This window comes from Dendrobates tinctorius, unplaced genomic scaffold (assembly GCF_039654945.1).
Source record: "Dendrobates tinctorius isolate UK_male_01 unplaced genomic scaffold, ASM3965494v1 ptg000202l, whole genome shotgun sequence".
Classification (NCBI taxonomy): Eukaryota; Metazoa; Chordata; class Amphibia; order Anura; family Dendrobatidae; genus Dendrobates; species Dendrobates tinctorius.
Genome location: NW_027361869.1, coordinates 3337168 through 3362813, shown reverse-complemented (window position 1 = coordinate 3362813; position 25646 = coordinate 3337168). Strand labels below are relative to the sequence as shown.

General features: G+C 41.7%; 1 protein-coding gene across 1 annotated transcript in view; it reads left to right on the top strand.

Moving 5' to 3' along the window:
• The window catches only part of SCNN1B (sodium channel epithelial 1 subunit beta), a 62560-nt gene extending 38933 nt beyond the window's left edge, over positions 1-23627 (top strand). The window contains exons 4-13 of the mRNA XM_073553652.1: positions 1194-1384; positions 1991-2097; positions 11111-11274; positions 17158-17265; positions 20081-20198; positions 20726-20801; positions 21027-21084; positions 21510-21571; positions 22276-22351; positions 23102-23627. Coding sequence (XP_073409753.1) covers positions 1194-1384; positions 1991-2097; positions 11111-11274; positions 17158-17265; positions 20081-20198; positions 20726-20801; positions 21027-21084; positions 21510-21571; positions 22276-22351; positions 23102-23446 — 1305 coding nt within the window. The 3' untranslated portion in view covers positions 23447-23627. The remainder of the gene's footprint in view (positions 1-1193; positions 1385-1990; positions 2098-11110; positions 11275-17157; positions 17266-20080; positions 20199-20725; positions 20802-21026; positions 21085-21509; positions 21572-22275; positions 22352-23101) is intronic.
• Positions 23628-25646: the final 2019 nt, after the last annotated feature.

Here is a 25646-nt window from a genome sequence, read left to right as displayed (position 1 = left end):
CTAGAAGAATAGTGACTGCAGCTCTGGAGTATAATGCAGGATGTAACTCAGGATCAGTAATGTATGTACACAGTCACTGCACCAGCAGAACAGTGAGTGCAGCTCTGGAGTATAATACAGGATGTAACTCAGGATCAGTAATGTAATGTATGTACACAGTGACTGCACCAGCAGAATAGTGAGTGCAGCTCTGGAGGATAATACAGGATGTAACTCAGGATCAGTACAGGATCAGTAATGTAATGTATGTACACAGTGACTGCACCAGCAGAATAGTGAGTGCAGCTCTGGAGTATAATACAGGATGTAACTCAGGATCAGTACAGGATCAGTAATGTAATGTATGTACACAGTGACTGCACCAGCAGAATAGTGAGTGCAGCTCTGGAGGATAATACAGGATGTAACTGGGGATCAATCCAGGATAAGTAATGTAATGTAGAAAGTGACTCAGCTTTTCATGTACAGTATCTTATTACTTTTTATTATTTCTTGACTTTTTTCCAGTGGAAGAAATGCCTAACTATGGTGCCACTATTATTACCTGAGTTCCAGACCTTTCTCAGTCAGCCCCCAATGTATCATGAAATAATTAGGCAGACTTGCAGTTCGAGAAACTGCAAAAATGAGTATTTGCCTATGATATTTCCAATACTATTCAGAAATCTATGAGGTCAGAGGTAAATTCACCATTGCCCTTTGTTCCAGCACCATAATAGTGCGCCACTTGCTCTCTGTCCGGGTAGATGACAGGCAGGTTACTACACGTGACATAAGCGTCTGGCACTCATCAGTTGACTTAATCCTTGTAAAATCCTGTCTGCCCACTTAAAAAAGAAGCCGGTAAACAATTCATTGGAACATAAAGCGCGGAGATACAAAGCCTTCATTCTGTATCAGTCTCTGGCAGGTTCCATCCAGATATTGTATGCCAGTTACTTTATGGTGTCACTTAATGAAGCGACGTCCCCGACTTGTTTCAATTTTGATTTTTGGGAACGGGAATTTCGACAGAGTACTGGTCATCCCTATATAAGTCCCTATAGATCCCCTACTATGACCCTAGTACCCAAACTATGACCAAACTGTTGTCACAGGATAGAGATTTGCAGAGCTCTTTTACACATTTTAAGGAGAATCAGTGTCTTTTATGATCCCTGTAATGTTAACATCACCGTGAATTTCTTCCATAGTGCTCCAACAACGGGACGCAATGCGAATACAGAAACTTTACCAGCGGCATTCAAGCCATACGGGAATGGTACCTTCAGCAGTTTTCCAGCATCTTTTCGAGAATAGACAAAAATGAAAAGATTGAAATGGGCTACAAGGCGGAAGATATGATCCTCACCTGCATGTTCGGAGGGGAAGCCTGCAGTTACAGGTACCCGATGATTAAAACAATCATTCACAATTCATAGCCAGCTCTCACCTTTTGTATTGATTAAACGATACAGCTTGTATTATGCTCCAGAGCTGCATTCATAATTCTGCTGAACTTCAGACCTACATTTTTCTTCCACACTTGCAGACCTAATGATACAACTTTGAATTCTGTTAAACGTACAGGGGCCAATTCATTACTGTTTTTTTGCGTGGTTTTTTTTTATATTCATCTTTTCATTTGCGCCTATTTTAAAAGTAATTTTTATGTGTTCAGCTATTTTTTATCTGCTATTGTGGGCACAAAATTCATGAATTGTGCGCACCGTTTTGATGAGTATGGCAACAAATAGCAGAAAAAAAGTGACCTAAAAAAATAAAAACTGTAAATTATGAATTGGGGCATTGGCGATAATGAACAAATAAAACTACCACCGGTGCTCATACCATTACAGTGCTGGGTTTTCCCACCCCAAAAAATATTTAGCAACTTCTCGGGAAGATGACAGCCCACTTATGGGTTGAAATTACATAAACCCCACCCAGGACTATTTTCCATGACCCTCGACCTAACACAGAAAATACGAGCAGTCTTCTCTTTTTGCAGAAATTTTACTCCCATTTACGACCAGGACTATGGAAACTGTTATATCTTCAACTGGGGCCAAGAAGGTCAGGAATTGTTGTCTTCTGCTAACCCAGGAGCTGACTTCGGTAGGTGTCTGCTTCTTCAAGCTAAAAAATGAAATACAATAGTCAAAATTCATAGAAAAAATTCAGATTCTCTTTATTGGTTCCAGATGTTGCGGTTATTTCTGGAAAATTAAAAAAATTAAAAAAACATGGTCACTTTCTTCCTGAAACAGCGCCACACCTGTCCAGGGGCTTTCTTTAATATGCACTACTAAAGTGAATGAGGCTATAACACCACACAGGGCCGGCATCAGGTTTACTCAGGACATTGGGTGATTGAGCCCCTATTCGCTTTTCATTTTTCCTTTTCCTTTTTGCTTTCTAAAAGCTATAACTTTTTTTATTTTTTAGTTGATAGAGTTGCATCTAAGATTGATTTATTTTTTGCGGTATGAGCTGTAGATTTTATCACAATTTGACGGGGTTAAAGAGATGAAATCAGATCAATCTCTGATCATACTACATAGATTTGGATGTCAGCTGTACCACACAGCCACCGGCCATGCTATATGGAACAGGCTCAGGTCCTGAGCGAACCCACTTCAAACACTGAGAGTGCAGAGGGCCGAGTGGGCTGTCCATGCACAATTGGTTCTTGCCCTGGTTCACCATATGCTGGCACTGGCCCTGGTACTAGACACATTTTTTTGAGATTATAGGGTGCTGTTTTTTGGAAGAAAGCAAACAAGTTTTTTTCTAATCCTGCACAGCCACTATGAGGCCGATATATGGTACCTAGGCATCTAAGAACTTTGGGAACAACATATGGGAGATAACCCCATGGGGTAAGCTACATCCATATTGTGTACATGTGACACATTGTTGGTAACATTTTACATGATATTCATAGCTTATTGCATGAGAAATAGGGCCAAGTGTCAACAGATTGACTTCTGAATCACCTCCAAAGAGGGTTGTCTATTGTTGGACCTTTCGTAGCCATTTATTTCATGAGTAGCAGGACCATATGCTGCTCAGAGGGATTAACCCATTCTGTTCCATGGAAAAGAAAAATCCCCCAGCTTAGAAGAAGTCCTACACAGATCTATGCTACCCAATCTTCTAGCTTAGAAGACCTACTCAAATCTACGTCACCCAATCCCCTAGCTTAGAAGACCTTAGTCACCCAATCCCCCCGCTTAGAAGACCTACTCAGATTTATGCTACCAAATCCCCTCACTTAGAAGACCTACTCAGAGCTACGCTACCCAATCCCTCCACTTAGAAGACATACTCAGATCTACGCTACCCAATCCCCTAGCTTAGAAGACCTATTCAGATCTACGCTACCCAATCCCCTAGCTTAGAAGACCTACTCAGATCTACGCTACCCAATCCCCTAGCTTAGAAGACCTACTCAGATCTACTCTACCCAATCCCCTAGCTTAGAAGACCTACTCAGATATAGTCTACCCAATCCCCTAGCTTAGAAGACCTACTCAGATCTACTCTACCCAATCCCCTAGCTTAGAAGACCTACTCAGATATAGTCTACCCAATCCCCTAGCTTAGAAGACCTACTCAGATCTACGCCACCCAATCCCCTATCTTAGAAGAAGACCTACCCAGATCTACGCCACCCAACAGTTAATTTAAATGGGGGCCATAAATAAGTATTTAAGTGAGATCTAAAATCTATTGCCAATCCTACTAGTTTTATAGTTGGCCTAGTAATTAAGGACAAAGGGATTTGTAGCCAGTCACTGTACTTCAAAGAACAGACAGGAACAAACTGGGTTCTACACAAAAATGCCAACTCACCGTATGCCAGTCTAGTTATACATCATATGTTCTTCTCCATTTCATCACCTCGAAGAGAACAAGTCATAGACGGCAAATACAGAATAATGCCAGATGCGTATCTTCTTTTGTTTGGATCAGGCCATCCATGTCATCTATGGGGATTATATATGTTGCTCTATAGCCAATGAAGGAACGTAGGGACATCAAGTTTTACCATTGAAAATATTCTCGATACAAAATCTCCTACCGTTTTATGTATACAGCTCCTGTGCAGACTTATACACCTCTAGGGCTACTGGTTAAACACATTCTAATTTTGTAGCCAAGTGTTACTTCTTTTCATCTACTTGCATTTCTCCTATCTGTAGGTAACCAAGAAGGGGGAAAAGAGAGAGAGTGGAGAGATACATGACTGCAGGATTGGGCATTGGGCACAATGAAACAATACCTGACTTCCGCCTGTGAATTGACAGTCACCTGTGTGCGTTACAGGTCACGTTTGTTATTATACTGGTGTCCGTAATGAGACGAAACAGCTCGGAGCATGGGTGTTATTAATTCAGAATTCAGGAACAAGCCATTTGCTATGGGCAGACCTAATTATAAGTTATTAATTTGTCCTGGAAATAATTGCATACAGTAGGTTGGTGATGGGTGGGGAGGATATTTATATAAAAGTCTTCCACTGAACACTTTCCTTTACGTAGTTTCCTCACAGCAGATTAAATGGAATGTGTCTTCACAACATTACCTATTGTATATTATAGTTTACTGTATATAGAGGTGTTATCAATCATTGTACGGGAGGAGATGAGCTGTGACATCACTTATTGTGAATGGTGGATCCTGTGCTATCTACTGTATATAGAGGTGTTATCAGTCATTGTGCAGGTGGAGGAGGTGAGCTGTGACATCACCTATAGTGAATGGTGGATTCTGTGTTATCTACTGTATATAGAGGTGTTATCAGTCATTGTGCAGTAGGTGAGCTGTGATATCACCTATTGTAGTAAATAGTGGATTGTGTTATCTACTGTTGTGCAAAGGGGAGGAGAGGAGGAGGTGAACTGTGACCTTATATTTTGTGAATGGTGGATCCGGTGTAATCTACTGTATGTAGAGGTGTTATAATTTATTGTACAGGAGGGTGATGAGGTGAGTTGTGACATTACTTATTGTGATTTGTGGTGTCATAGTTTTAGCACTCACTCTGGCCAAGGGATGCTGTGAGTGACAGCTCAGCCGCCCTATAGAATCTGTAGTGTGCTGGACTATCAGTGTTGTGAGTGACAAGCCCAGTCATCCAATCTGAGGCTAGGGTGTGGTGGGATGCCTCTTATCTGGCTTAGCAGGCAGTTTTCCTCCAGGTATGTCCCATTCTGTTTAATTTGCTAGCTATTTCTCATATACCATGCCTGCTTGCCCTAGTGTCTCCGAGCCGTGCCTGCTTGCCCTGTGTCTCCAGGCCGTGCCTGCTTGCCCTGTGTCTCAGCCTGCCTGTTAGTCACACCTGTCCAAGTGACTTGTCTCCGAGTGGGATCAGCAGCCACAGCCAGACACCCCCCTGGCGTGGCACCCGACAGCTATCTACCGCACAAGCCTGACCTCACCATCAGAGGCTCCAGTGAAGACCAAGGTAGTTGTCGTAGTCACGCCCCTTCCAGGGTAGTCTGGTTTGTGGCACAGTGGGGCCACAACCCCCCCGGCTCGCGCCATTCAGCCAAGGCGCAAGCGTGACACTATGTCTCCTCCCATTCAGTTTCATCCCATTGCTTCTAGTCTTTCCTTGTGCAAATGAGAATAAAGTTGATCCTTCTACAATGTGACAGCCCTTGAGATATTTGTAGACAGCTATTAAGTCTCCTCTCAGTCTTCTCTTCTGCAAGCTAAACATTCCCAAATCCTGCAATCTTTCCTCATAAGACAGGGTTTGCAGACCGGTCACCATTCTGGTCGCTCTTTTCTGAACTTGCTCCAGTTTGTTGATGTCTTTTTTAAAATGTGGCGCCCAAAACTGGACACAGTATTCCAGATGAGGTCTGACACACTCTCCTGGCATTTGACCCCAGATTGTTACTTGACCACTGCTTTGTCTTGCCCCTCTGTACTACGAGCCCTCCTGGTATCTGACCTCGGTCTTCCTGACTTATCCTGTCTCATGGCTTGTCTGTGAGTAGTGACTCAGCGTCACAGGTGGATCCTGTGTAATCAACTGTATGTAGAGGTGTTAGCTCACTGATTGTACTGGATGTGGAGTCATTTGTGCATCACTTCTTCATTCATTGGCTACAGCTGTCTAGAGCAAACCCTTCATCTGGGGATCTCAGTGGTCTGACCCCTAGGGATCCAATCCTGTCATTAGCTGTTAACTCACCTGTTTGGGGACAATACTCCCACAAACCACACATATCCTGCAGAAATTGTAACAGCCTGTAATATGGTCAGTAGAGGAGATTGACGAATCTAGACATATGTACTGGGTTTTGCAGATTGCCTGTCGGGTGTCCAGATCTCTTTACATGGACCCAGTTATTATATATAGTCGATTGAACATTCAGGCCAACCCTCCCCGTGATTCCATGATTAAGACCCATACGGGACGAAACGCGTTGGTTGCTGCTTCTACCTGGGACCCCATCTATGAGATGTTATTCCATGAATTCTGTGTTTTTTTAATTATGTGATTCAATAAATTGGAATTTTACCCAAGTCTTCACACTGGAGATCATTTCCCCCTTTTTTTCCCAACCCTCCCAAAAAGGAGACCTCCAGGAGTCCTGAAGGACTCTCATGTTTCAGAACTGACAGATCTTCTCCTCTTGTTCCTGCAGTCTTCTTCTCTTCCAGGTGCCATCACAGACAGTGACCAACATACATTTATCAAAAATGGCGTAATTTGCACCAAATCTGTAGTGCATTCACTTCAACTCCATCACTCCATATTTGTGAAATATTGCCCATTAATGATAAATTTGGCACAGAATACTACACCAGCACATCTATTTAAGCATGGATGTATACTTCCCAATATTAGAAAAGACCTGAAGAGACAAATCTGTCAAATATTACATGCTAATGTTGATTGCTGCACAAAGTGCTACATTTTATGCATGCTAAAAATGAACTTTTATATGGGAATGCACTCATAAATATGATGTAAAACTGGTGTCTATATTGATTTTACAGTGTAGTAAAGGGATTTATGTGCACTATTTGTGATATAAATGCCCCCAGTTTCGGATATACCCTGTCTGATATCGTGCGTGGTACATGGCAGGTGGCGGCCTTAACCAGATTTTGCTTTGGAGTCCTGAAACTTTGTGTAACCCATCTCATTAGATTTCTATGTTTCAGTGTATAGCAATCGCAAATCCTAAAAACTGAGCAGATCTTAGCTGAAAGTTATTTTTAATGACCTAAAATACAATATGGAAATAAAATCTGTGAGCTGAATGGGATCCAGAAACAGCTGCCCGTATCACGAGGCTTTATCTCTCTTGGACCCGTGCACTCAGAGCTAGTGCCCAGAATTTCTCAATGCCTCCCGTGTCCACTTCTGGTTGTATTACTCTACATGGAGAGTTTATTTTTCTTATGTTCTGACATCAATACCTTAATAACGAAGAGCAGATATGATAAGGATACAGAGGTGGCTTGAGGTTTATGGAAGATCCTAAGCCTCCATAACACAGGTCTGCGACTAAAAAGCGGAATTATTTTCATATAAGATCCATGTATTTTGGTGTTTTGATAACGAAAATAATATTGAAAAAAATTCTAAATGTCAGGACCTGCCAATAACCTATAGGTTCTTCTGCAAACTCTGGTGTGAATCATTGGCAGGCAGCTTATATTCTTGCCCCATTAACATCAATAGGAACTATGTGATCATTCAGTAATCTGATAACAGTGACAAACAGCACCATAATAATAGTGCCACATTACACTCATATAATAGCGCTTTTGTACTGTAATAGTGATACGGTATGCTAAATATAGTGCCATACAATAAACGTGTATAAGCGCTATACAATGGCATACAATGTCCTAAAAATGGTGCCATACAATAACGTATTAATAACACCATGCAGTTCCCAACAGCCGTGACATATAACACTGAAATAACAGTGCCGAAATGAGCGAAGTAACAAAATCTGTGACAGAAGTAGAAAGCAAAATACACAAAACCATATGGCATCGAAATAATAGTGTAATACGCTGCTCGAGCAATGCTGCCATACAGTGTCCCGAAAATAGCAGCATACAGTCCCCAAAAGTGGCGAGTAATGCTGAAGTCTGCAGTTATTCCAAAGGTGCTGCTCCCTAAACAATGGCGGCCCAAGGCAACTTGTTAGTCTTGTAAGAATATCAAAAGATTAAAGAAAGCCTGCGATGACTTGTTCCGTAGCTGTTTGTATTCCTTTCACATTGTATCCCTTGTATTTATGGTTTCTACACTGTGATGTCTCTTTTTGTTGCTGCAGTTATGTTACATTACCTTCATGTTTGTGTTTGATATGGAAGACGCCTCCTAGGGCTGCAGTGACCTACATCTTCACGTTGATGGCGTCTTGTGACATGTTTCAACAAGGATGTTTAAGATTTAAAAAAAAAAAAAAACAATTAAAAAAAAGCCTCTTACTTATGGACGGAGTCTGGTATTGAATGTGACAGAGCTGCAGTACCAGACTAAACCTATGTGCAAAAGTGGCGCTATTGCAACTGCCTCTTAACACTTTTTCTCCAAACACTTTTTCTATTTTAAACTGGAAAACTTTGGAATCTTAGGGGACTACATTAACATTTTCTGTTATGTGTCAAATTCTTAGCGGCCACTTTCCCGGGACCATAAAATAGGAAGCAGCAAATTAACGTATGTATCACCTCAACGTTTGTGGATGGAGAGCATTTAGTGAAAATGTCATTTCCGTATCCTGCCCCTCCATCACCCTATCCCTAAAATACTGTTGGACCTTTATTAAAATGAACCTTTAATAATTTAAATATAATATATAAGTACACCTTTACATAAAGTGAAAAAATATATACTCCATTCTTTTTCTTCTTTTTTTCAAACATTTTTAACTATTTTATTTATTTTTTTCAGCATTCTACTTTTTTTTAAAAACATACAAAATGTGAAATATATTGTTAGATGCTGTTAAGGCTGTGTTCACATTGTGTGGTCTTAGTGTTGTTTTTCCCAAGTTTTTAATTTTTTTCAAAACCAGTGAAGATTTTTAACTGAGATTTGTCTTTTTTTATGATAAAATGACAGTTTTAACAGAGAAAATGAATCTCATGTAAATATTTCTCTATGTGAACACAGCCTAAAAATACAAATGCAAATTGCCTCTTCAGAGAGGAAGAGGACTAGAATTCTATAGCGCCACCTGTTGGAAGCTACAAGTCACTATCGACTCTTTAACAAGCCTTGCAATATGACTTAGGATAAAAGCCAAATCAGAACCTCAATTTGCAGACAGTGTTTCGGGGGAAATGCCCTTCATCAGCGCAAAGTAAGAGAACTGATTTGGCTGGGTGAGAGTCTCTGGACTCGGGGGGTCTAAGGGGTAACGTTACTTCTTGTGAAGAGTGACATACCGGTCGTGGCATGCCAATTCGGAAACCGCAAACGTTTTTGAAACTTTGATCTTACTATAACTTTTGCTCACATCATCATACTACTACTTGAATAAATGTAGGTAAAGAGCAACCTGTACTCTGGTGATGGCAATTTCAAGACTTTAATCACTTTTTTACATTTTAACGAGTTCAGTCTTCTGATGAAACGCGTTCCTTTTAACAAGGCATTTACCATGTGTGGAGAAATCTGTCTGAGCTAAAATAGTTTCACGAGCCCCTTAGTTGAACATTATGTTACTGGTGAAAGCTACAAGTAATATCGAGTAAAATTGCAAATGCTTTACTTATCTTCTACTGATCTCGCAGCAGCAGTTACACCGTGGCAACTTTCCCAGTCACATCAAGAGCTGTAATCGAACTTCTGCTAGATTCTGTCACTTGGAGACTATTAATATCATTTTAGTAGCACAATCTTAACGGCTTATCTGAGATCCTGCAAAAACAATGGGCTTTTAGGAAAATTTAATAAATATTGTTTTCTATTAAGCCTGAGAACTAAAAGAAAAATAGCGAAAATTGTATAGAAATATGATGTACCTGAAATTAGACAAGAAGATCTCAGAAGTCCCAAATTTTATTTTTACCCCTTTCCACCTATGCTCTAACACTTATATTAAATCAGAAGTTGATGAAAGTATAGTAGGGGCTTATTTTAGGAGAATTGAGAAAATGATGTCTACACTTTAGCCTGAGGATTAACAGGAAAACTGTCAGTGGCCCAGTTTTGTTTTAGGGCTGAGCTTCGAGTCAGCAATTGGGGGTTATTCCGATTCCTACGATAAAAAACACTTCTTATAAGGAATGTGTCATCATAAAATGACCTGTTTAAATCAGTTTGTGTGTTATATGTATTTTTTTAAACATTTTTAGCAATGTTTTCTTTTTTCATATCACAATCTGTATTAAAACTAAAAAATGTGAAATCAGGCAATTTTCACACCAGCCATTGAGGTTTTTTAGACTCTAACTTCCTGTTGTTTCAGGAAACAACACATGTACATTAGCAGAAGTGAGCAGACTCTGACTCTATGTATTGTATTGAAGCACCTAATGAACATGTCCAAAAGTCAGTGCGAAAGGAGGCGGAGCTGTGACATCGCCTATTGTGATTGGTGGATATTGTTATCTACCGTACATAGATATGTTCTAAGTCATTGTACAGGTGGAGGAGGTGAGCTGTGACATCACCTATTGTGATTTGTGGATACTGTGTTATCTACTGTATATAGAGGTGTTAACTGTCACTGTAATCATGCCTCTGATGATAAAGAGCCTGCTAAAAATTCTTCTTAAAAAAAAACAAAAAAAAACTGACCAGTCTAAAAAATTGCAAGATTGTTAATTTTTTTTTTTTTTTATAGATTGTGCAGTGTAGATGATTAAAAAATAGATTATAGATTATGAAAAAAATTGCAAAAATAAAAAAAGCAAAAAATGTATCTAACACAAAAATTTAAGTTTAACAGTAGGTCATTTTCTGACATCAAATAGGTATAAAACTAGAGAAGGAAATACCCTTTCAAGGGACAAAATAGAAGGCTTAGACCCATCTTTCTTCAGTAGTCCTATTCATGACCCCAGCTTTAGATACTGCTCTTAGACTTCTAAAAGTATTTAGTGTATGATCCAATTTATTTCTCCACAGGACTGAAGCTGGTTCTTAACATTGACCAGGAAGAATATATTCCGTTTCTGCAGAGCACAGCTGCTGCCAGACTTCTTCTCCACCAGCAGAGAAGTTTTCCATTTCTTAAGGATCTGGGGATTTATGCCATGCCTGGGACCGAGACCTCCATAGCCGTCCTCGTGGTATGTTGATGAGAAAGTACACAGAACAATTTTATCTGATTGGATGTCGGCCAGTTTCTGGTTTGGTTAAAACTGGGTGAAACCAACCTAAGACAGTCGCATAATAGTTTTTTTTTTCCACTAAGATGTTTATGGTTGTTATTGTAACAATGTTCTTTACTTGGAAGTGGATCTTATCTTATTTGTTGACTTTAACGTTCTCAACCTCCCAGGGAGTCGAGGTGGTGAGGGGAGGCGGCGTACTAAGAATCAGCACGCGCGTGTTGATACATTTATTTTCAGCAACTGAAACATCTGAACGGGAAAGGTCACCAGGACTGACCATATCTTCAGTTCCATAAATGTATGATCGTATAAAAGTGGCACTCGAGTATTAGCTTTGAGTTGTTGAAATGACATCTTGCCTTGATAATTATTTTCTTTAATTTCTTCAGTCTTTCAATGAAAAAAATCAGTAAAAGAAAGTCATTTTTGTTGTGGTATCGGACTCTCCCAATACCACTTTTAAAGCATTTGGACATCAAATTATGTAAAGATCCCTGGTAAACTAGTGGTTTATAAACTTCCAGGTGGTCCAGTATTTCAGAAAACTTTACAATTCTCGAGCTGTTTCTTAAAACCTTAGTTTTAGTGTTTTGTAATTTCTTCATGTTATTATATATTATATAATTTTATTGCCTAGGATCTTAAACTATGTGTTTTATATTAAAAAAAACCTTAGTGTCTTATAAAATTTTAGAATAAAATACGGTAGAATAATTCTAGAATAAAATGTTCTAGAATTGAAAAAAAACTAGAATAAAATATTTTAGAATAAAATAAAAAAGATTCTATAATAAAATATTCTAGAATAAAAATGTTCTAGAATAATAATTAAAAAAAAAACCTAGAATATTCTAGAATAAAATAAAATCTAGAATACCATATTCTAGCGTCTTATAAGACTTTTGCTGTGGTGGTGCTTTTAAAAATTCTTGGGTAAAGTTTCTCGTTATGGTCTAAGAAGACCTACAGCCCATGCCCCCTTGAAAATAAAATCTGCATATGCAAATCGCCTCTTAAAGAGGAAGAGAGCAGGGTATTTAGTGCCACTTATAGGAGGCAGCTATCCTAGAAGTCAACATTGACTCTTTAAAGAGCCCTACCACATGACATATTCTACAAGGTCAACCCATAATCTTCTCCAAAATTAAATTCTAATTGAAGACTGCTGTTTGCAGTTCTGCTCACTCATCAGTGCAATGTAGAAGTCTGATTGGCTGGGTGAGAGACTTTTGACGGAGGCTACGCCATCTTGGTTCACTCTTTAAATAGAAACTTGCATCCTCCGTCGAAAGATCTCTCACCCACCCAACCAGTCTCCATCATTACACTGCTCAGAGGCAAGAAGACAAACAGTAATCTGCAAAGGGAGGACTTTTACTTTTGGAAAAGATTTCATAAGTCATGCGTCATGGCTTTTTAATGAGTCAATATTGACTTTCATTTAAGATTGCTACCTCCAATTTATGTTCTCTTTCTCCGTGATGAGGATATTTTGTAAAAAAATTCTTGGTCTCTAACATTTAAAAAAAATTCCTGATGGTCTGTTTTTTTTAAATCCCTGGTAATCCAGTGGCTCATGTAGAGCTTGGTGACATAATTTTTTTTATAGTGTCTTTTAAGAATCCTGAAGCTCAAGTGTTTTTTTTTTTATTACTTATGTTGTTGAGTTTTAGAAACTTCCTAAAAGTCCAATGATTTTTTATAAGAAGATTTACATAGTTCCCTGGTGGCATAGTGATTTATAAAATCCATAGGTGGTTCAGCGTATTATACAACTTCTACTGCGCTGATATGTTATAAAATATCCGGCATTCTAATGTTTTAGAAAACTTCCTGATTATTTAATTTCTTTTATGTAGCAGTTTATGTAATATTTGGCAACATATCAGATTATTAAAATTTCAGGTTGTACAGTGTTTTTTAAAACCCCTCATGCTCAAATGGTTTTATGTCACTTCTATTGTTGAGTTCTATAAACCTCCTAAAGGTCCAGTGATTTTTAAGATCCTTGATGGTCCAGTCGTTTGCATAAGCCCTTGTGGCCTAATGGTCTATAATTTCCCTGTAGTACCTGTTAGGCGTCGGGTTTCGGTCGCTGCACAGTGGGAATCCCGAGCCTTGCTTCCGGCGGTCTCCCATTCCTCTCCAGCCACAGAGGAGGTTGCTCAGCAAACTCGTTGGTCCTGGCGCTCTGCCCAGACCAGCCCCGTGGGTTTGCTTGCTGCTGCCACCTCTGGCACAGCTACGGCAATGCAGGCTGCTCAGCAGCGAGATTCTCCAGGGACTAAGTCCCCATGTCGGGCCACTGAGCATGCCCGTGGAGTGATCTCCCATTGGAGATCGAAGGTCACATGCTCAGGTCCTGTTCGGATTGGCCCATCCGAGAAGCCAGGAAGGTCCCGGACGCTCGCGGCTATAAAAGGTTTGCATGGCCGCTCGGCCATGCGCTAGGATAGACTGTACTTTCAGACTATAAGGAGTGAGTGATGAATGCATGTATGAATGTCTCTGGTGACTGATTCATTATGAAACCCCTACCCTTGGTACTCATGTGTTGTGCAGCCTAGCCTGCTAGCGCCCAGGCTTAGGCGTAGGTAGGTCAGAGTTTGAGTCAGGCATTATCCGTCATCATTGACTCGGCACGCCTCCGTGCAAGTGCTCCACACTCCATAGCCAGCGTCTATAGCAGCGTTCGTGGCAGCGACGCCGCGTGCCCAGTGGGCCTATAGTGACTCTAACCCCGTGTCCTTGGGGTGGAGTTCTGTGGCCGTTTGCTGTGCGCTCTTTGGCCGGGCTCTGTGAGCTTAACAGGCTCGGGCATCCACGTTCAGCGGCTGTGCGGTTCTGTGAATTAACAGTGTCCGCTCCTGTTCACACTGGGTGACGTAACACAGTGGCGTAGCAACTGTTTGTGGCGCCCGGGGCGGTCGAAAAATTTGCCGCCCCTTTGGTCGTTGATAATTCGGAAGCATCCGAAGAGCCCACACTACACTCAAAGATCTAATTTTTAGTCTGCTACTAACTCTGCTATTATTTCTAAATTTCTAGACTTTCAACTTCTTGCAGTTCTCTATATGTATGTATTAGCTTGATGATGCTGATGAAGACCTAATGGCTTTTTTTAATACTAATTTTTAATAATGTGACAGAAAAAAAAACAGAAAGTACAAATTATTTTGGCGGACAGGGGGCGGACACTGACAGCTTGGGGTCCCTGTGCAAGAAATGTGTCCGGGCCCCCCTCCTTTTATGGCGTCAAAGCTACGTGTGTGTATATATACATATATATAGATTATTGATGTTATATAGCCACACACACACACATACAGGTATATATTACATAGTCTCCTTTATTATGTATATCCCAATCCCCCACACCCCTCATTGTCCTCCTCCCCTCGCATCTCATTATTGTCCTCTCCCCCACCTCCATCATTTTCTTCTCCACCACTATCTTTGCTTTCTCCCCCACCACTCCCATCATTGCCCATTCCACCACCTCCATCATTTCCTCCTCCTCCACCACCCCCATTTATTGCCCTTTCCACCACCACCATCATTGCATTCTCACCCACAACCCCATCATTGCCCTCTCGACCATCACCCCATCATTGTCTTCTCCCCATCACTGCCTTCTCCATCACCCCATCACTGCCTTCTCCCCATCACTCCCATCATTGCCTGCTCCATCACCCCATCACTCCCATCATTGTCTGCTCCATCACCCCATCATTGCCTGCTCCATCACCCCCATCATTGCCTGCTCCATCACGCCATCACTCCCATCATTGCCTTCTCCATCACCCCATCACTGCCTTCTCCATCACCCCATCACTGCCTTCTCCATCACCCCCATCATTGCCTGCTCCATCACCCCATCACTCCCATCATTGCCTTCTCCATCACCCCATCACTGCCTTCTCCATCACCCCATCACTGCCTGCTCCATCACCCCCATCATTGCCTGCTCCATCACCCCCATCACTCCCATCATTGTCTGCTCCATCACCCCATCACTGCCTGCTCCATCACTCCCATAATTGTCTGCTCCATCACCCCATCATTGCCTGCTCCATCACCCCCATCACTCCCCTCACTGCCTGCTCCATCACCCCATCATTGTCTGCTCCATCACCCCATCATTGTCTGCTCTATCACCCCATCACTGCCTGCTCCATCACCCCCATCACTGCCTGCTCCATCACCCCATCATTGTCTGCTCCATCACCCCATCACTGTCTGCTCCATCACCCCATCATTGTCTGCTCCATCACCCCATCACTGCCTTCTCCATCACCCCATCACTGCCTGCTCCATCACCCCATCACTGCCTGCTCCATCACCCCATCATTGTCTGCTCCATCACCCCATCACTGCCTGCTCCATCACCCCATCACTGCCTGCTCCATCACCCCCATCACTGCCTGCTCCATCACCCCCATCACTGCCTGCTCCATCACCCCATCACTGCCTTCTCCATCACCCCCATCATTGTCTGCTCCTTCACCCCATCACTGCCTTCTAGACCATCACTCCCATCACTGCCTGCTCCATCATACACACAGACATACACACAGACATACACACACAGAGACATACATACATACATACACACATACATACACACAAGACACCACCTCTCTCCTCTCACCTGTCCGCAGCATCGCCAGCGCTTCCTCCCTCACACAGCAGCGGCCGCTGAATGATGACGTCATTCAGCGGCGCTCCTCTGTGTGAAACAGGAAGCGTGGCCTCCGGGCAGGAAGCAGGACGGACCCTTGCCGCTCCGTTCCTGCTATTCACTCTTGCAGGCAGCGGAGCTGCCGTGATCGCATCGCTCCCTGCCCGCCGCTGCACTGCACTGCAGGGTGGAATTGCTGCTGCCGCACCGCCCCCACACACATGCCGCCTGGGGCGGACCGCCCCCCCCCGCCCCCCCACGCTACGCCAGTGGACGTAACCCACGTGTGACTGTTTTCACGCCGCTCGATTCTTCCGCCATTGTCTAGCAGCAGTGTACCACCTCTGCACGGTGGACCCCGGGCTGCGAACGCACCCACTACTACTTTACAATCTGGAGCGTTCCGCCAGCCCTAACAGTACCAGTGTCTTCTAATGCTCGCTAATGCTAAAATGTTCTATAAAAACTGTGGTATTCTAGAAGTTTGTAAACATCCTGATGGTCCAATAGTTATTAAGATCTCTGTTAATCTTGTGGGTCACATTGGTGGTCTATAAATTGCCTTTTGGACCAGTGTCTTGTAAAGCGTTCATGGTGAGGTGTTTTATAAAATGTATGGTAATATAGTAGTTGAGAAACATCCAGATGGTCCAGTGGCTTTAAAGATCTCTATTATTCTAGTGGCCTATATAGTCCCTGGTGGCCTAGTGGACTTTAAATTACCTGTTGGACCAGTGTCTTATAAAGCTTGCTAATGTTAGTGTTTTGTAAAAGCTGTGATATTGTAGCAGTTTGTCAACATATTGATGGTCTGGTACTTTTTTAAGATCCTTAATATTCTAGTGATTTACATAGTCCCTGGGAGCCTAGTGGTGTGTAAATCCCCTGTTTCATCTCACTAATGATAAATTGTTTCATAAAAGTTGTGGTATTCTAGCATTTTATAAATTTCCTGCCAGTGGTCTTAGAAATCTGTAGTGGCTCATGCCCTAGTGGCTCAACCACTAGTCCCTGGTGGCATAGTGGTGTATAAATTAAATTCCTGAGTGATTTATTGGTGCATAGTCTTCTGGACATATTATATAATTTGAATGGAAACAATATATCAGAGTAATAATTAACATACTGTACGTTTTCCATCTATATTAACATTTCAGGACCAGACAGAACATTTAGAAGCTCCCTACTCGTCATGTACTGTGGATGGCTCCGATATTCCTGTGGCAAATCTTTATGAAAAATATAACAGTTCATACTCAATACAGGTAAAGGCCAAAGTTGGAAGATAAATGAATACATTTTGGTTCCTAAATTTGGTTCTGCATAATTTATGGGGTAAGGTCTCTTTGTGGAGAGTGATAAGCCAAGCCTGACATACCAGTGTAAGGAGACTTATAAGCCATGCAATGCTCCTCTGGTAAATTAAAAATGCAAATTGCCTCTTAAGAGAGGAGGAGCACTAGAATTCTAGCGCCAACTATTGGAAGTAGCAATACTAACAGTCAATATCAACCTTTTAATGAGTCTTGCCATATGACTTAGGATAAAAGCCAAAACCAGAATCTCAATGTGCAGACACAGTGTTTCGGGGTGTTGCCCCCTCCTCAGTGCAAAGTATGAGATATGATTTGGCTGGTTGACAGGCTTAAGACTGGGATCTAAGGGGTAAGGTTTCTCCTTGTGGAGAGTGACAAACCAGGCCTGGCGTGTCAGAGTTCCATATAATAGATGAAAAGTTGTTAATCAATGGGGCTCTCGATCATTGACACAGCATTGATTGCGAGAACGGGGCTCTAGAGTGGCACTGATTGAAGAGAGTGGTGGTTAAGAAGGCATGCCTGCGCCATTCTTTATCTATGGGACAGACAAAGACAGCCGATTGATGTATATCGGTCCACTGGACAATGAATGGAGGGATCATGCATGTGGTCAACTACCATTCCATTTAAGCACCGCCCCCCCCAGTATTTGGATACTATGAATACATAAGGTTCAATGGGCAAATCCCCTTTAGGACATGGCCAATGATACAAACTCTATTGCAAAAAAAAGGAAAAATACTGTAATGTAACCCAGTTTCAATACCAGACACATCCTATACATAAGCGTGATACTGTATCTCGGAAGAATATACACAACCGTTTTTTTCTAATATCATACAACCCCTTTAAGATGGTTTTTAAAACTAACTCTGTACTTTTCATTTTTAGCCATAATACATTCCATGTAGATGGCGGTAATGTAATCTGGTGTCCTTAAAACTGATAGTATAAAGTTACCGAAGGAGCGCACAAATGGCAGAGTGTTCAGGGCACCTGGCATTCATGCCTGATTGGTGTTCCGCAAAAGTCATTAGCATGAAATAGGACTGGCACATAGAGGCTTGGGCAGCCCAAAAATCGAGGCGTGTAGAAAACAGTTTTCTGCTGCATATTACCTGTACCTTAGAAGCAAATATCATTTAATCTCTGGGGTTATAATGGATTTTACATATCTTCATTACCATTCATGCCAAAAAGAATTAACATTTGTTACAAGAAATATCTTTACTTTTACAAATATGTGGCTGCTTTAACCCCTCTCCGATATGTGGCGTAATAGTACACCTATGTCGGGCTCCCCTTGTTTGGTGCAGGCTCTGGCGTGAGCCCGCACTTTCTGGGTACATGACAGCTGATCTATACAGCTGACGTGCCTGCAACAGCCACGGGTGGAAGAGCGATCCACCTGCTGCTAACTAGTTAAATGACGCTGTCAATCTCTGACAGCAACATTTAACTCGTGCTTACAGGAAGTGCATCACTAAACCCGCCCATCGGTGACCCCGTCACATGATCGCGGGTCATAGATGGGTCGGCATAACAACCAGAGGTCTGCTGCAGACCTATTTGGTTGTCATTGCCAGATTGATATGAGCACCGTCCCGTGGCGATCAAAGTATTGCAGCTTCTAGTCTCCCATGGAGACTATTGCAGCATGCAAAAAATACTGCCACCACTGGAGAAATGAAGAATTAGTGGTTGTTTGGGTTTTTCACTGATCGATATATCCTTGTAGCTTCTTTCACCTTTGGCTTATACAAGATGATTAAATCCCAGGGTGTTCTGCTGCTGTGACCCTCAGCAATCAGCAGTGATCAAAAGAATAACCTGGCAGCAAATATTCAATTTTCCTGCAGTCCCACCATTGAAAAAGTCAAGAATTACATGGCTTTCTCCAAAACCAGTGAATGTTAGTGTTCTCCAGAGAGAGAGACTTTATGTCCTTTGTAGCTGCCTTCACATTTAATAGATGAACACGAGAACCCACACTGAGCACAAACCTCAGAATAACTTGCAGGTTGTCCTACTTCTGTGATCATCAGCAGTCATCTGTGATCAGTTGGATAACCTGGCAGCAAAAGTTAAATTTCCCTGCAGTGCCACCACAGGAGAAGTGAAGAATTACACTGTTCCCTCTAGAATCAGTGGCTGTATGTGTCCTCCAGTGTTAGATTTATCCTTTCACCTCTGGCTAATAGATGGGAGTTCGAAACAGGGGATCCTGCACTAGTAAAAATTCCCACCAGCATATTCAAAATGAGTTCTTTAAACCAGATGACCAATATAAGTGCAACTATCCCCAGATGCCAAGGAAATCCGATTATCAGTGTGAAATAAGCCACTGACTGAAGGGTCTTATTTTGCTTTCAGCATTAAAATAAACTCGCATGCATAGCTGAGCCGAGCTTGCATGTCTACAGGAAAAAGGAGACAAAATACTTGTTACAGATTTGCAGCCTAAAATCCCATATAATAGGCTAGATTTGGTAGATGGTGTTCATATTCTCAAGTTACTGCCCATAAAAGTCAATGGAACCTGAAAAAATAAGTAGCTTCCTCTATTTATATTCCTATTGCTAGCTACATCAGTGTAAAGTATGGATGGACATCAAATAGTTCTGTACTGTAATCTTTGTCTGTAGGTTGACGGCCATTTGAGTCGCCCCCCTCACTCCCATTTTGGGCTACAGAACTAGTGGTCTAATAAATTAGAATGAATTTTATGCATTTATACATATTCTTATTTTTCCCTCGACAGTCCTGCCTGCGCTCATGTTTCCAGGAGGAGATGGTGAAAATGTGTAAATGTGCCCACTACTTGTATCCTCTACCGGATGGCGCCCATTACTGCAACAACAAGGATGATCCAGACTGGGGTACGTATAACTGAAAGAAAGAGAACGCGGTGCAAAGTTTGCTCCCTAAGGCTCTGCCCAAACTCCCCAAAAAACAGCAATACCACAAGGCGGTGGGAACCGGGGCAGAGAAAGGTTGGGAATGGGGTATGCAAAGGGCATGGAAGGGATTGGCATCAAAACATAGCTCCTGGATGATAAGCTCAAAAAGTTAGTAAGTGTAAAGTTGGTAGAAGGAAATCATTGCCCTAGGCCAGATATTTCTCTTTGCCAATCATTTGTGGAGGGTGTGGAGTCGGGGTCTTTTTGGTGTCTATTGACTGGCTGAGAATTGGGCAGAGCCAATGGCATAATCCTGGCCCAATGCAACATTTGTAATGCCTCCCAACTGCCATGTACCAGTTATAATGCCGGTATCTTCCTATGTGGAAAGGAAGCAATGAGGGACTCTTAGGCATCAAGACTGGGTATGCCTGTGGCACCCCCTGTAACTATGCCCCCTGGGCAGAGCATAAATGTGCATTAGTAATTCAAGTCTCTGTTTGCAGTGTCCTGTTATTACCAGATGAAAGATTCAGTGGAGGAAAGAGAAATGTGCATCAACCTTTGCCAGCAGCCGTGCACGTAAGTAATTATCCATATTCTTGCTTTCCATGGCCACTAGGGGGGAGTATTGCAAGCAGTTCGCAAAAGCTGCATTAATAATAAATACAGTATGCAGGAGTCTGCATACACTCCCCCTAGTGGTGGCCGCAAGCAGCCAGAATTTTATCATCCATGTCACAGTACATAATGAGACATTTAGACCAGATATATAGATTGATTTGTTTTTTTTTCTTATTGTTACAGTGACAGTAACTATAAAATGACAATCTCCATGGCGGATTGGCCCTCCGCCGCGGCAGAGGTATGTACAGCCATGCAAAATGCTGCCATTTGCTGGTATTTTTCTGCGTGCCCTAAGCAATGAAAGTAATTGACCGCATTTGTGCAAAAATAGGAATATCATTTGTGGTTACCAGTTAACATTCTAAAAAATAAAATTAGAACTGATCTTCCTAAGCCCAACGTTACACAACCTGCAGTGCACGATGCCAGAATGTTCATCATGATTGGTCCAGATGTTCCTGCTAATTATTTTCTTCCCTGATCCTCTCCATGATATATACAGTATATCACAAAAGTGAACACACCCCAGACATTTTTGTAAATATTTTATTATAACCTTTCATGTGACAACTCACTATATACCTCCAATCTTCAAAGAATCCATCATTGTGCACTTCCCAGCACCCTTGTGTAATTGCTGACATTTTTATATTGTAATTTCAGGACTGGATTTTTCATGTTCTTTCTTATGAAAAAGAAGGCAGCCAACAGATAACGGTGAACAGGTTGGTAACTGTCCATCATTATGCCACATAGCCCTTGACCCTAGAGTCCTCTGAACCTAAAAGTTTTACCTTCCTCTTGGCCACATTTCCTGAGTTGAGTTGCATGAGATGACTGGCTTTGGGGAAAAAAACCCCCATAATACTATATTGGGAGGTAGATATACTATGTGTGTCAATATGGTCGTTTCCAGTGGTTATGTGAATTGTGGCCTGTCGTGGCGTTTGCAAGTGTATCAGAATAATGCATTAAAGGGATATTTAAGTTATCCCCTATACACGGGATAGGCGATAATTTCCCCATCATTGGGGGTCTGACCTCTGGGTGGCCTTCACATATTGTGATTTTTTGCTGTGATCGTGGTAGGACCACAGCGTTTTTTGCTACCATTTTGGAAAACCGCAACACGGCTGCAAAGTGTGAATTCATTCGAAACATCGTCTTTGATTTAATTTTTCTCAGGAGGTCTCATAATTGACTCTTACTGATATTCTTCTAAAGACGTCTGATTGATCTGTCCCTAAACACATCACCTCTCGACAGTCTGCTCAGTGAGATGGCCCATTATCACTGATGGTCAGTGAGATGATTGATTCATACACCCCATGACTGGTCACATAGTAATCTACCATCGGGCTCCAATTTTTTATCAATGTTACTCTATAGTAAAAGTTGAAAATATTAAATATATCCCCTCTTCCATCAGGAATGGCATCATCAGACTGAACATCTACTTTCAGGGATTCAATTACCGCAGCGTTTCAGAGTCAGAAACCACCAACGTGAGTGCCGAATACGCGGGGGGGGGGGGGCTAGGTTATAAGTGTATAGATAAAGATATGGGCTACTGGGTAGTAAAGGCAGGGGAGATCATAATTGTGTGAAATGGAAGTTGCTGGACTTGCCCTTGAGGTTGAGACAATATTGGTTTTGCTCTACAATGTAGGCCTGGGATAGGTGTCCGCCACAGTGTTACTACCAGGTAATCGTTATGCAAATACCACAATCAATAAAAATGTATTCCTACACAATTTATGCTCATTGGTTGTGTCTCGTATTGCAGCTCCATTAAAGTGAATGGGGCTCAGCTGCCATACCAATCTGCAGATTGGTCTGGTGCTGTTTTTTTTTTAAATTATGAACAACCCCTTTAAGAACAGAGCTCTTTAGTGATTAATATCCCATATCAAATACACAATAAGTATTCAGAGTCCTGCCTTGTTTGATAAAGATGGTGGGCAAAAGTTTGAAAGTTCTGCAAATAAATTAAAGTTTAAGTGAAGTTAAAGGGAGTCAGTCAACAGAAAATGACTGTTCAAACCAAGTCGAGGCACTCGGTACAGCCTTGGCATGGCTGAGCAGTTCAGTGCACCTTCCAACCTACTTGTTTGTCAATTATTTTTTTCACCTCCATCCTAGCAGGATATTCCACTCTATGATCTCTAAATGGGCAGGGGTTGTCCCTTTAAGATACTGATGATATAATGAAGATGAAACAATGGAACTCAATCATGGTACTTTTTGTTCCATAGGTGGTATGGCTGCTCTCCAACTTGGGTGGCCAGTTTGGATTCTGGATGGGAGGCTCTGTCTTATGCATCATTGAGGTTGTAGAAATCATTATAGACTGTATTTGGATAACATTACTCAAACTTTCCGCCTGGAACAAATTGAGAAAAGAGAAGAAGCGGCGGCCCGAGTACTCCGATCCACCACCTACAGTGTCCGAGCTGGTGGAGGCATACATAAACCCTGGATTCCAACATGAAGATATCGTGCCCACGACTATACCAGGAACCCCACCTCCGAATTATGACTCTCTACGGATGCGGCACATCGATGATGTGATTGAAGTCATATCTAGTGATGAAGAATAAATGTTTTTTACTTTTTTTTTTCATTAAAACACCCATCTATCGGCTGCTCCTCTAATCATCACATTCAAAAAATCTAATAGAATCAGACATTATCATATATTTTTGGAACAGAATGACGTCCGTTACAGGTCATTTTTAGTATTGATCTACTCAAAGTTTTAGAATAAAGTTATTTTAATTACTGAAGTCTTTTTCCTTAGAGTTGGAAGCTCTGCTTTGTACTTATGGATGAGATTCCTAGTTTATGACTGGGTAGAGTCTATATTATGTTGTATGGGACAATTGTGATTCACTTTCAGGTCTGTATATATCAGGATTTGGAAAATTTCAGGCCAGGTAGTCAATATTCTTAGGTATTTCTTACTGCCACTTAATTTTGTGATATATATACCGTATATATATATATATATATATATATATATACAGTATATATATATATTACCTCTTGATGTCTAGGAAAATGTTGGTGCTTCCTACTAGGTCAACCTACACATGATCCTTGAGTTCCCTGTCCATCTTCAGTAGTTTAGTCTAGTCATTTAAATGGGTTGACTGATGAAGATCACTTGACATTCTCTCCCCGACAGTCTCAACTTTGCCACCTATGACATAGTTGGCCGAAATGTATCATGTCATCAAGCGATACTTTATCTCTCCGAGGATCATTACTGAAGAAATGTATGTTTGAACTAAAGAGCTGGGACCTCCAGGAGAGGGATGCAATAATGAGCTAATTGGTGGGGGTGGGTGCTTTTAGAGAAGGGGCTGAACACTTGTAAACCGGTTTTGTCAAAATAGTTTGGAAATCCCAAGCACAAAAGGAATGGAGGTTACAAAAGTAGACAGTGCTCCCCTTTTTGTGGACAGGGCTTAGATGTCCCAATTTTTCCTACTGAAATGTTGGTAAGTGAAGGGTTACCTAGTTGACACAACTCTTTTACACATCAGCCAGTACCTGGCAAGTTCTTAATAGTTTGTTTCATTCTAAAAGATATTTATTGGATGAGAAACATACAGCTGCCTTCTAAAACAGCAGTCCATTAGGGTTGAGCAAAAAGCTTTGCGCCGTCCTTGGCCCCTAGATGATGGTAACGTTCACTCATGTGGCTGGCATCCTCGGTCCAGCACCCTAGTCACCTCTAGTCTTCACTAGTCACTTTGACATCATTAGTCGAGAGGCCTAGTAAATGCCAGAGGTGCATGGCCTGCCGGGCAGAGGATGCCAACCACAAAAGCGAAGACTGTCCAGATCCAGCTACCACCGAAGACTGGGATGGATTCCAGATTATGGCAGCATAGATCTTTTTGCTAAACTCTACTGTCCAATTTTTACAACTAGGCGTCAAGTAAGTAATTGGGACAGGTACAGTTTGTCGGGGAAAATACAGCTATTTTTTTTTATTCTGTTCAGTCCCTTTAAACATAAGTTGGTGATCTACAACATAACAGGAACTGATCTATATGAACTAAGACAGGCCACTACATAATGTGTAGAGCTGTGCTGTTCCGGCTCTATACACTATGTACATACGGTCGAAGGTAGAGCTGGAAACAGCTGCTCGATGGGAGGTGCTTGGTGTAACATCCCCACCAATCTGATATACAGCTGTGGCCAAAAGTATTGACACCCCTGCAATTCTGTCAGATAATACTCAATTTCTTCCTGAAAATGATTGCAAACACAAATTCTTTGGTATTATCTTAATTTAATTTGTCTTAAATGAAAAAACACAAAAGGAATTGTCCTAAAGCCAAATTGGATATAATTCGACAACAAACATAAAAAGGGGTGGACAAAAGTATTGGCACTGTTCAAAAAATCATGTGATGCTTCTCTAATTTGTGTAGTTAACAGCACCTGTAACTTACCTGTGGCACCTAACAGGTGTTGGCAATAACTAAATCACACTTGCAGCCAGTTGACATGGATTAAAGTTGAGTCAACCTCTGTCCTGTGTCCTTGTATGTACCACATTGAGCATGGAGAAAGGAAAGAAGAGCAAAGAACTGTCTGAGGACTTGAGAAACCAAATTGTGAGGAAGCATGAGCAATCTCAAGGCTACAAGTCCATCTCCAAAGACCTGAATGTTCCTGTGTCTACCGTGCGCAGTGTCATCAAGAAGTTTAAAGCCCATGGCACTGTGGCTAACCTCCCTAGATGTGGACGGAAAAGAAAAATTGACAAGAGATTTCAACGCA